General features: G+C 42.3%; 1 protein-coding gene across 1 annotated transcript in view; it reads left to right on the plus strand.

Annotated features, from left to right (window-relative positions):
* The window catches only part of RAD9A (RAD9 checkpoint clamp component A), a 1,001,807-nt gene that overhangs the window by 506,453 nt on the left and 482,338 nt on the right, over window positions 1-13,016 (plus strand). The window contains exon 4 of the mRNA XM_044082216.1: window positions 12,001-12,115. Within this exon, the coding sequence (XP_043938151.1) occupies window positions 12,001-12,115 (115 nt within the window). The remainder of the gene's footprint in view (window positions 1-12,000; window positions 12,116-13,016) is intronic.

Genomic DNA, 13,016 nt, shown 5'->3' on the forward strand with positions numbered 1-13,016 from the left:
AGCAAGAGCTAGGTAATGAGATGGTCCAATCACTACATAGTCTACCAGATGGACAGCTGAAGTTAAAACAGTTCCAGCTGGCAAACATGTTTTCCATTTCTAATCTCACCTTAAATCTATCTCGTAATTCAGAGGATAATGATGTTCAGGGACCACACACAAGCATAGTTCTTTACCACCACACCCTACTTTTTTGACAGACTTTGTCAAGGACATCGAGGTGGTCTTCCTTAATACAGGTGGATGCTGTTTGTCTCTTCATTTACTGGCTACAGTCCTCCCTAGACCCACTGTGTTCCTTTGCCAGACATCCCACCCATCAAAAGAGTGTGACAAGGAGATATTAAGCCTGTCAAGAACAGATCCTCTGAAATTAGAAAGGATCTGGTTATTACTCCAGGTTCTTTTTAGTTTATCAGAAGGGAAACAATTTGGATCCAATTTTGGCAAGAGTGGCCTAAATCAATTTATTCCAAATGAAACATTCAGATGATCAAAGTGCAGTCTATCATTCTTTGTCAGATATTTTTGTGTTTTTGATTGAGCCAGCCGGTATCTGTTCAGGATGTTTCTGTTTGCTCTAATGTCAATCCTCTGAGTGTTCACTACAAGCGTGTGTGCTTGCAGTGAACAAGAGTCGACTGTTTTCTTATTACACAACAGAATGAGTCTTTTCTGGTCTTTGGGAATTGTGGTAAACCAGCCAAGTCACATTTGGAACATTCACAAGTGCTGACATTCACCCAGTGTAGCTTGACCATGCATCATCTTATGGTACAACTCTTCTCAGACAGGGTCTTTCCTTTACAAACCATAACATCTCAGCTCATTCAGTTTCAGGCAGTTTGTTTTTTTAATATATTCTAAAGGTTGTAGGATGTCCTTCAAGAATGCAACTGCAGTCCTATGGGTTGTCCTGCCTCAGGCAGCCCTTCGGTCGGCCGGATTCCAAAGTCTGGGTCTGGCGTCGGCTGATGTCGCCTCCTCCCCGACGTCAGAGCGGCTGGGGTATAAAAGGATCAGCCGACGCCATCTTCTTCACTCTTTCTTGCCGCGCGGTGCCCGAAGCAGAAGCAGTTCGCAAGTGCCGGTCGGCCAACTCCTGTGTTTTCAGTTACCGAAGTCATCAAAAAGCTAAGTACCCCGTTGGGGAACCTTTTCTTGCCTCAGCCGATGTCAGATAAAACTGCAAAAGTTAATAACTGTTTGTCTTGTGATAAACAAATACCTCATAAGGACTTCCATTCTTACTGCCTTCCCTGCCTTGGCCCAGACCATGACGTCTCTGCCTGTGCTGCCTGTGCTTGCTTCAATAAGCGCACACTCAGGCGCCGGGCAGAATTTGCTGAAGACTTTTTTGGGGAAAATTTCTCCTATATCATGCCGTCGGAACATCCGACAACACATATTTCCAAAAAACGGAAGGACCGGGACCGACATTCTCTGCCCGCGTCTTCCACCGACACCACGCCAAAACCTACTGCGAGTGTATCGGTCTTTTCGGAGGCGGTAATCCAACCACTCCAGACCGACTACACCGCTTTACCGATCACTTCGGCCCCGGAGGCTTCTCCGGTGCCGGTTGTTGATTTTCCTCCTGAAACCGAAGCCCAAGATTTGCCTGACACCATACCGGTGGACAAAGTTACTCCAGCACGTGGGGCAGCTAGGCCTCCGGTGTCTTTGTCCATCAAGGCCTACACACGTGCTAAAGCTGCCAGCCTGACTAAGTCTCACCCTCCTAAATCTTTTTCTCAGGCTCCCACTTCTGATAAACAGATCATGACTTTAGCTGCAGATCTAATTTCCTTAATCAGAGGCTCCCAGGCTCATCCAGACAGAGGTTATCAGCCGCCTGCAGACAAAAGGCCTAGGGTTGCGCAGACTGCTACCCTTTCCTCAGATGAAGCCTCTGGTGACTCAGACCATTCAGATACCCAGGAAGAATCCTTCCAGGCCTACGAGGATTCTGATGCTGAGGAATCTATTCCATCTGCCTCTCCTCCTGAGGATATTTCTTTCGGGGAAATTCTCCACTCCATGAGGGAGCATTTTCAGTGGCAAGGCCAAGAATTCTCCGATTCCAGGAAAAGGCTTCGTACTTTCCTTAAGTTACCCCAGCACAGGCCTTTAGCTATCCCACCAGTGTTAGATGTATTGGACGATGTGTACTCCGACTCCAGTACTTCTCCTGATTCTCTCCCTCCTGCTCCTGTCAAGCCAGACAGATATTACAGGGTTCCTGACACCCATAAACATCTCTTTAAGGCCCATTCTGTTGATCTAGAAACTATTTCCCAGGGGCCCAAAGGAGTGGCCACTTCCACGGCCAAAAATCCTTTGCCCGCAGACAGGGAATCTAGATCCCTGGTGAGGTGGGGTAAAAAAGTTTATACCTCATCCACCCTTGCCATGAGGGCCCTTAACTGTCTTTTTCATATGTTTCAGTATCAGGATTTCTTGATGGATGATTTGCAGAAAAAGTTAGCCTCTCCTGAGCCTTTAGATAAAGGCCTTGCAGGATTTGGTTCATAATACACAGCAGGTTAGCAATCATTTTCTTCAGTGTGGTTATGATGCATTGGAAGCTTCATGTAGGGCAGCTATGACAGGGGTCATCATACGTAGACATGCTTGGTTGAAAGAACAGGCTTTGCCAGATCATGTTAAAGTAAAGCTTCTAGATGCACCTCTGGAAAAACACAAGCTATTTGGTGATAATGCTCAGGATGTGTTAAAATCAATTGAGGAAAAGGCTAAATCAGTACAAACAGTCAAAGATTTCCTCCAGGTTCAGCCACCAAGGTTCAGCAGAAATTGGCCTTCGAAGAATTGGTCCTTTCCAGACACTGACAAGTTCCAAAGGGGAAAAAACAGCCGTGCTCGAGGTAGAGGGCAATACCGAGGTTCCTACAGGGGCCGCCAATGGCAACCGACTAATCAGAGAAGTGGCGCAGGGACTTCTACTGCTCCACAGGGACAATCACAATGACTTGACTTTGACACCGCCGACCAAGGCTCAAAGAGAAGCACCTTTAGGCGGACAATTATCCTTATTTTCAAAAAATTGGCACGTTTTAACAAAGGACAAATGGATTTTGGACATAATAGACCAAGGTTACAGGTTCCACTTCCATACTTTACCAACAAGACAAAGCATGCCAAACCTGCCACAAAATCAAAGGGCAGAGGCACTCGTACAAGTTTCAAAGCTGCTACAAATCAAAGCTATAGAAAAGGTTTCTCCTCAGGAACAAGGCCAGGGATTCTACTCAAGACTGTTCCTTGTTCCAAGAAAAGAAAAGCAATGGAGACCTATACTGGACTTGTCCACTCTAAACACTTTTCTCATTGTGCCAAAATTCAAAATGCTGACGCTCCAGCAACTTCTTCCCATGCTGGGCAAGGGGTCTTGGCTGGTTACTCTGGACCTCAAGGAGGCATACCTGCATGTCCCAATCAGACACAGTTGCAGAAGATACCTCAGATTTCTTGCAGGGTCAGAGCATTATCAATTCTCAGCATTGCCTTTTGGCTTATCTACTGCGCCCAGAGTATTCATAGCCTGGCGTCAGTAATTGCACACTGCAGACTCCAGGGGATACAAATATACCCTTACCTGGATGACTGCCTTATACAAGCGGACAGCAAGCAAGCCTTGATAAGAAACTTGAGCTATGTCATTCACTTGCTACAGGCTTTGGGATACACAGTCAACATTAAAAAATCAAGACTACTGCCATCCCAACAAATAATTTTTCTAGGAGCCAAACTGGACACAAACTCACAAATGGCTTTCCTCACAGAAGAGAAACAAGAACAATTACCAGTTTACTTCAAAAGCCTAGCAAAGCACACCCAGATGACTGCAAGGAAAATCCTGCAGGCCCTGGGTTTCATGGCATCTTGCATTCTTCTGATTCCACTGGCAAGATTACACATGAGAAAACTACAATGGTACCTAAAAAGTTTATGGTCTCAACACAGCCACAACTTAGAAGCAATTATTCCACTCATTCCATGTCTACAAAAGGAATTTTTGTGGTGGGCTCAAGCAAGCCAGCTAAACAAAGGCACGTCTTTCAACAAACCTCAAACAAGTCAAACCATTACAACAGACGCCTCAGACCATGGATGGGGGGGGCGCACATGGAGGGCAGATGTATTCAAGGGCAATGGTCGCCCCAGGAAATGCATCTACACATCAATCAAAAAGAGATGTTAGCAGTAATTCATGCAATCGAGGCCTTCGGAAAATTTCTTCAACAAGGTCATCTCCTAATAAAGACAGACAACACCACTGTTATGTGGTACATAAACAGGGAGGTACTCATTCTTACCCCCTTTGCAGACTAACAATGGCTCTTTGGGAAAAGTCACTGAAACTGAACATACAGTTGCAATCCCAGTTTGTTCCAGGCAAGGACAATGTTCTGGCGGACAGTTTAAGCAGAAACATCTTGGACCCGCACGAATGGAGGTTGCATCCAGACATTTTTTCACAAATAAGTCATGCATGGGGGAGGCCGGACGTAGATCTTTTTGCCTCACACTTCAATCATCACCTGAAGAAGTTCTGCTCGAGAACACACCATCCTCAAGCCTGGAGAATGGATGCTCTCTCCTTCAGCTGGAACTCTAACAATCTATGCATTCCCACCTCTACCATTAATGACCAAGGTGTTACTGAAGATCAAAGCAGAACAACCGAAAGGCATTTTGATAGCACCAGATTGGCCAAGACAGCACTGGTATCCATTACTAAGAAGCATAACTCGCACCAAGCCGTGGCCCCTGTCTCAATGGCTTCTGCTTACAATTACAGGACGGTTCATCCCAACCTGCAAACTCTGCAGCTGGCAGCTTGGAGGGTTCCATGACTTCTCCCCATATCTCTCTCTCTCTCTCTCTCTCCAAGGAAGTTCAAGAGATCTTACTGGAAGCACGCAGACCTTCCACCAGAAAAACTTATTCAGCCAAATGGAAGAGATTCAACATCTGGAATGCCAACAAGGGTCAGGATGCATCAGTAATGAACATCCCACAGATACTAGAATACTTGGCAGAAATGCTACATAAAGGCCTTTCATATTCTTCCATAAAAATACACGCCTCAGCAATTTCAGCAAAATACAATAGTGATCCATCTGTCTTTTCACATCTTTTGCTAAGACAGTTTCTAAGAGGGATAAAGAATATCAAACCTCTCAGGAAACCACCAGTGCCTGCATGGCACCTCAACTTCGTGTTGGAAAAATTAACTCTTCCTCCTTTTGAGCCAGCAGCATCTTCAGAATTGCAATTTCTCTCCTGGAAAACAGTTTTCCTGTTGGCAGTTACCTCAGCAAGAAGAGTCTCAGAGATACAGGCCCTTATGGCAGTACCTCCATTTCTCATTTTTCATCAGGACAGAGTTTCTTTAAGAACCAATCCCTCATTCATGCCAAAAGTGATTCCAGGGTGTCTCTAAATCAAGCAATTCACCTGCCTACCTTCTTTCCCAATCCTCAAAATAAAGGAGAAAAGCTGCTGCACACTTTGGACATACACAGACAACTGCGCTACTACTTGGACAGAACAAAAGCCAACAGAAAGTCTGACCAACTATATGTAGCTTACGCTGCTTGAGTACAAGGCGATTTCCAAACAAACAATTTCAAAATGAATAGGACATTGCATCAGATTCTGTTATTCCTTCCATGGAAAAGGTGTGCCAGCCGATATCAGGCCACACTCCACCAGAGCTATAGCCACCTCCACAGCCTTTCTAAGAGGGGTGGCTACAAAGGACATTCTAGAAGCTGCTACATGGAGCTCCGTGCATACATTTTCCAAGCACTACAACCTGCCTTTATATTCCAGATCCCAAGCAGGCTTTGCTTCGGCAGTCCTGCAGGGCATTTTAGCTACACCATCTCTATCTTAGAGCCTACCACCCCCAGCTTGGCTGTGGTATTCAACCCATATGTAAGGACTGCAGTTGCATTCTTGAAGGACATAGTACAGTTTTGTACCTACCATAAATGTAGATGTCCGATAGATATGCAACTGCAGTCAGGTTTTCCCCCTCCCTCCTACCCCTCTGAAAATTCTCCCTTTTGGGTCCACTCCCCTTTCCAAATTAGCTGGGGATATCTGTTATGGTGTATCTGTTTATTGCTGTTGTGTATGTCTGGAATTTTTTATCCAGCCTCTAAATTTAGCCTTCCTTGGAGGGCACCTGGCATCTGGGGCAAGAAACACTGAAGAAGATGGCGTCGGCTGATCCTTTTATACCCCAGCCGCTCTGACGTCGGGGAGGAGGCGACATCAGCCGATGCCGGACCCAGACTTTGGAATCCGGCCGACTGAAGGGCTGCCTGAGGCAGGACAACTCATATGTAAGGACTGCAGTTGCATATCTATCGGACATCTACATTTATGGTAGGTACAAAACTGTACTTTTTATGAAATCAACAATTTACCTGGTTTCAGTTGCCAAATTTCACATTAGTGTTACAGTGGACCTTTAAAGTGCAGTGGTCTTAGAGAAAACCCTATAAAACAACAGATCAAGTTTTTCAGGTCTTTTGCCAGTGCAGTGGTATAGAGGAATAAAGCCCTAACTGCAGCTGTGGTGACCTATGTTAAGCTAGCGGCTCAGGCATCTGAGGTGCTATGGGCAATGCCCATCCTTGGGGGAGGACATTTGTGCAGGCATTCCATGCAGGGAGGCATTGTTCATAGAAGGGAGTAGCCCTCAGAATGCTGGGGAGGGATGGATATCAAAGAGTAGGTCACAAATGAAAAAAAATTTCCCAGTGGAAGCAATCTAAGGCATTAAACCCCAAGACATATTTATGTTCCTTACCAGTTCCAGCCAGCATTAGACCGGAGATAGTCCAGGGGAGTAGGAAAGGCCAATAAGCCCAGTTGTTAATGGGGGCACAGGGGTAAACAGAAAGAATGAAGCAGAAGGTGGGGGAAGACAAAACAATATAATTTCAGGGCTTGCAGGTTGCACTTACAATGGTGGAAGCACATACCAAACCATACTTTGGGCTGTTTGACTCCACTCTCAGGTGGTACTCACTATGAATACTCCAGTCTCTGAGATGGGGAGGGCAGTGTCAAGGGCAGATTGTCCAAGATAAATGGTCACAAACTGAGGCCAGTCTGCACATCAGTGCTCTTGATATGATGGTAGTCATCCTCACACTGCAGGCATTTCAGGACTTCCTTCCTTATGGTGAGAGAGCCATCCACACCAGCTACATGGTTGTGCTATGATATATTAAAAAGAAAGGCAGAGCTCACACTGACCTCCTCTGTTGGGAAACAGTGAGTGTATGGGAATGGGCTTTGCCAACAGCATGCTTTTTGATTGCCAGCCACATTCGTTGGGAGGCTAGTTCTATAGTGGTCAGGCTGATTTGCTGCTTACTAATGCCTCTTGAACATTTGTTTATTTTTATATTTGTTAACCAGTAAGCACAGTGGTCTGAGTACCCTTTCCAAGCAAAAGCTAGACAATGCTGGCTATATTGAATATAACAGGAACAGACACTAACTTGTATGCAAAGTACAGTATGTAAAAATGAAAGCAGGACCTACACGGTTAGCAAAGCAGATTAATAATGCATAAAAGTAGAAAACTTTAGTAGTATTGTATGATGTGGCAAAAATAAATGAAAAAGAGGGAAAACTGGATATTTTTTCATCCCTGACCTATGCCAAGTATAATAACAGCTTGTCTTACTCTTCCTTTAGAAAAATGTCCCAAGGATGCTTTTGTCCAGAAATAACCTTCCTGACTCTGTTATTCTTTTCTACCATTTCCTTCAATACCAAAATTCAGACAAAATGTCTAAAGTCATGCTCATAGTCTCACTTTGCTGTCAGCAAGTCTGGCCTCATCTTTTGTAGAAGCCTGCATGTCTTTGTCCTTCAGAACCCTTCGGACTCATTGTCTGGCAAGATTTATTTGTTCCTTCACACCCTCCATTTAACTATATGGTAACTCCCATTCTAGTAATGGCCATGGGCTCTTCATGTCCCATCAGGGTAACCCAGATCTCATCTGCATAAAATCCTAACACTAGGAAAGTATACAGAAGTAAATTGACTCATTTTTCTGTTGGAGTTTCCTGAAAAGGTTTAGATCACTTCATCACTTCTGTACCTGAAGTGTTGGTTTATCTTTCTCAAAATGTTGGTCTTGTGATTGTTGTTCCTCTATTAATGTGCATCAGGAAGCAGTTTCAGACTTTCATCAGGGATCTAATTTTGATTATTTAACATCATTAAAAGTATATAAAGCCTGGTTGAAAGGAAATGTTCCTTATTAGGTCTCCTGTCAAAGATCTTGCCCCTGCATGAGATTTATATTTTGTTCTAGAAAAGGCAAGTCTTCCTCCTTTTGAACCATCTGCAGCTGCAGAGTTGAAATATACTTCTTGGAAAACATTCCTGTTAAGCCATTACTTTGGCTAAAAGACTCCTAATTGCGAGCCTTGAGTGTAAATCCTCTGTTCTTGATTTTTCATAGTGATTGTGTGTCATGTGGACTAATGCATCATTTGTGCTTAAGGCAGCAACTGAAACGAACCTCAAGCAGTGTGTTAAACTATCTGTATTTTTTTTTTCTTAATTATTGCAACTGATGTTGGTACTTGTTACTCTGTGTTGATGTTAGTAGCTCAGATTTATTTATGGACCGAAACAACATCTTGAGAAAGACTTTCAGTTGCTTGTATCCTTTTCATATAAGAAATTGGGATATGAAGTTTCTAAAATTACCTTATGTAGTTAGTTGCCTAAATGCATTGACTTGTGTTACTAAAATGCTACAAGAAGTTGCCTTCAGTGTCTATAGCTTATTCAGCTGGAGCACTGGATACTTCTCAAACAATTTTCAGAAAATGCATCCTTGGATGATAGCTGCTTGGCTTTTACTGAATACTTACCAAAACACTGCTAGCTGAATGTACTTTCCAGACCCAGGTCTTCAATTGGGGCTGCAGTTATCAGAGGCACTTTCCCATTAGCATGACAAGCCAGCAGGATTAGCTGGAGACTTTCTTCTACTGTTGATGAGACAAACTTCCTGATGCAAAAGTTGTGTATCTACCATAGGGACATATTTGAATGTATAGGACTGTACTTGTCAGCATATCCATACACGCACCTGCATTCTTGCTGACCTGGTTTGTGTGTATTATAATTCTTTTTCAAATGCATTTCAGCATGGCTTGACAGAGATCTGGGGAGAAAGATGAACTGTCACAACCTTGGGCGAAAGGGAATGGCCTACTAGACCAGGAAAGTTTCAGATGCTGAGCTTACTAAAGGCCTGCAGCTTTAGTCTTGATGTTGATAACATTACTGTTACAGAAGTACAAAACTTTCTTCATTTGAGCACTGCTGGGGTTCTGTACTAGGAATTTCTGCAGGACTGTAAGAGTGAGATGCAGAGGATGAGATACAAAGGTTAACACTAGTAGGCTGACAGAATGGGTTAATAAAGTCTGATAAGTGATATAAAGGTACTTTGTAGCGGGGTAATTAAAGTCACCCATGAATAGTGTTTGGTTGTAAGGAGAGTGCCTGCATTAGATCTTGATCAGAGTTGTGGGTTTCTTGTGACATAGTGACCAATAGATTGCTAAGACATGGTAAGGGACTCTATCAAGGGTGAGTTGCACATGGATGAACTCCAGGGTATCATCCTGTTTAACCAACATTGAGGTATATTTGTTACTAATGTTGACTGAGGCACCTCCACCTTTAGTCCCTGTTTGTGCTGCTGTCAGTCTAGATGTGTGGAAGGCACTGTAGCATTGCACTGACAGAATACTTTCTGCAGCTTTAAACCATGTCTTGATAATAGCACAGATGTTTTATATTTTCCAGAGTGAGGAGAGCATGTAGGGTGTTGAGTTTCTTTTTAAGGCATTCCTATGGGTTTTATTTTCCCTTGGTGGTAGGTTTGTCACTTCGGCATTGTCTAAAAAAGCTTGTAAGGAGGTGGATAAAGTTTTAGCCAAAGTCCAGAATTCTAAGAAAGGACAGGTGCAGGCCATCTTTGGCAAAACAGCTTCATCTGTTGAACATGTCCTCCCAGACTGACAGATATTAAATCCCTCCTGGATTGACATGAGAAACCAAGTGAGTTTATTTATTTATTTTATTTATTTCACATTTGTTAACCGAGTTAGTCAAACTGAGTGTGCAATCAAACCCATTTTCAGTGGAGACCCGAGGGGAAATGTCCAAGCGAACATAAGTAAAGATAAAATGACAATATACAAATATTAAATAATAATCTCAATACAAAATAATTGTAAAAAGAAAAGGTTATTAACTATTTGCATTGCATTGATAGTGAGCAACCCATTTTCAGTGGAGACCCAAGGGGAAAGAGCCCTATTAAACATAAGCAAATGTAAACATACAGGACAAAAACTTTTAAAAACAACACTACAAATATGAAATTAATTATAAAAAGAAAAACAAAAGAAAAAAATATGAACATTAAGGGTTGCACTGATAGTAGTGGACTAAAATTTACTACATATGAGAGTAAAAACAAAAAAGATAATAGTTGTTCAAAAGGACAATGTATAGACATTGATAGGAAGTGGGGGGATAGTGTGGAGAATGGGAGGGGGCTATAGTAGTAGAGCTGCGGGTTTAGGAGATTCGTTTAAGCAGAAGTTGCTAACAAAGAAAGAAAGTTAGGAGATGCAACAGGTTATACAGTGGGAGAGACTAAAACTATGTGTGGTCAGTGCAACGGCATAATTTCAAGTTTAGTAGGTGGAATTTAAACCCCTTTTTAAAACGGGGAAAGGAAAGGTTAAATCTAATATGGAGAGGGAGTTTGTTCCAATTTAGTGAGACAGAGTGTAAAGTAGTTTGCCATTGCCGATATTCTTTTTGGGTTTATAAACTGAAAAACTCGAAATAAAAGTCAAAAAGTCACCGTAAATAAACATAAAAAGTGCAATGCTTTCCAACGAAAATAAGGCAACACCACCAGTTTCAAGAAAGGTTGTATAAGCGCTTTTGTTCCTTTATTCTACCATAAAAACGCAACTTCATCAGATGGTTTAATGAATTGTAGATTACGTGGGGAATGAAAGTGGAAAACGAAGTATGGTTTATTAAGAGCAGGGAAAGTGGCTTTTAGCATAAGTTGCATTGTCTGCAGTGTAAATGGTCTGATATAACAGGTTTGTTGTGTAATTGTAGCTTATGAAATACTAGAAGATGGTTAAATTCTGCATAGTAGGACTTAGAGTTGTTAGCTAACTTGTTTTGTTTGTTTTTTTGTGGTAGATGGATTTAGCTCCCCTCTTTTTGTATTTCTGGCTTCCCATCCGAGTTTCAGAAAGTATGCATGATCAGAAGGGAAATTAAAGGTGTTGCAGGTAAACCAAGCCTCCTCATGATTCTACAGATGATGAGTAATATCGTTAACTAGCTAGGAGCATCTGTTTTCCACAGTGTGGCAGTGCTCTGAATGGTAAATAAGACAAGTTTATCCATATTGTTTGGAAACCTCTGTTATTTCATTATTGATTAGTATTGAAGATATTTTTAAAGAGCAGTGTGAGCTATGGCTAGGCTTGCATAGGCCTTAGGGCCGATAGGTTAGTACCAACCTATGAACCTATGATATTTTGCTCATTTGTGTAACTGTTTGCAAAATGTGTCTGGGAAGATCACTTTTTTAAATTATGCAGTATGTGTTTGCTGACTCTCTTGTGCACTGTTGGCAACTTTTTATGAAGAAAAAAGTATCAGTGAAGCTGCACCTAATGTATTTTCCTAAACCTTAGCATCTGCCTTCATAGTGCACTGTATACTTGGTTTATTCTGCATACATGTTCAGTCTTTTTGCTTGCTTTGAGCATACAGAATGGTAAAGCCAATTGGAAATGGATTTTGAAAAATGTATTGCTCATTGGCATGGTCTGTGTGAATAAATGATGTAACCATTTGTTTTTCTCTTTGTAGTCTGCATTGACCGTGTTTAAGTCATTGGCTTCCTTGGAAAAGACAGTAGAAAAGTGTAAGATTTTATTCAGCCCCGATCACAGCCGTCTGATATTTCAGCTGCACTGCCGATATGGTACGTTCAAGTAGCCTTTTTGGTGTGGTCATCTGAACACAGAGATGAAAAGGTGACACTAACTACACAAAAATAAAACTTCTTTATGTCTGAACATCAGTTAAACATAAGTGATGCATCAGGTCTAACTATTTGATTCTTTTTTGAACTATAAAAGAAATCAAAGTTTAAGCTGTACTTGCAACCAAATGTAATGTTCTGTTCATTGCTTTGAGAAACTCATAGTGTTGGTCAGCACTTGAGTACTCCTTCCATGTGTCATGTCAGTGGTTAGCTCATTTCTTCACTTGCTTCCTGTACCATGTTGTAATGTATGGCATGCTGTAGCATTTTTTTTGCTGACATAAGAAACCACATAAGTCCCAGAATCTACACAACTTTCTAGCTGATTAACAGTTTAGATCACATTCTAATATGCATCACTTGATAATTTCTTTGCTTGATGACTGTGGAAGTTGAATCTTTGAACTGCTCCTTTACTTGTCAGCTCTCAAGACATGAACTCCCAGGTGTTGCTTTTTTGGCCTGAGCCAATATTAATAGGTGCCACATTTGCCACTCAAGCAGAGTTACCAGCAAACATTGCTGAATTAAGCCTGAGGCATTCTCTAACGCATACAGCCAAGTGACAATGGATGATGTCCAACACAATGGATCTGCCAGAGGTTTTATCCAATGAAAATAGCTAGGAGGTAGGAAGGAGTTGGTTGGGAAGCATAAAACCATGCTGAGGCCATGGTCTGCATCTCTCCTGTAGCCTATCACAACATCCTAGCATGAGGTCAGATGCCTTTCTGCCAGTCATGTGCCTAACTACAAGTGTGATTGAAATGGGTGCACTTAGCACCTGTGTTTGGGAGTGAAAACCCAGATATGTTTTTCTGTATCTATGCTACCTTAC

This window comes from Protopterus annectens, chromosome 9.part0 (genome assembly GCF_019279795.1).
Source record: "Protopterus annectens isolate FY-2018-M chromosome 9.part0, PAN1.0, whole genome shotgun sequence".
NCBI lineage: Eukaryota > Metazoa > Chordata > Ceratodontiformes > Protopteridae > Protopterus > Protopterus annectens.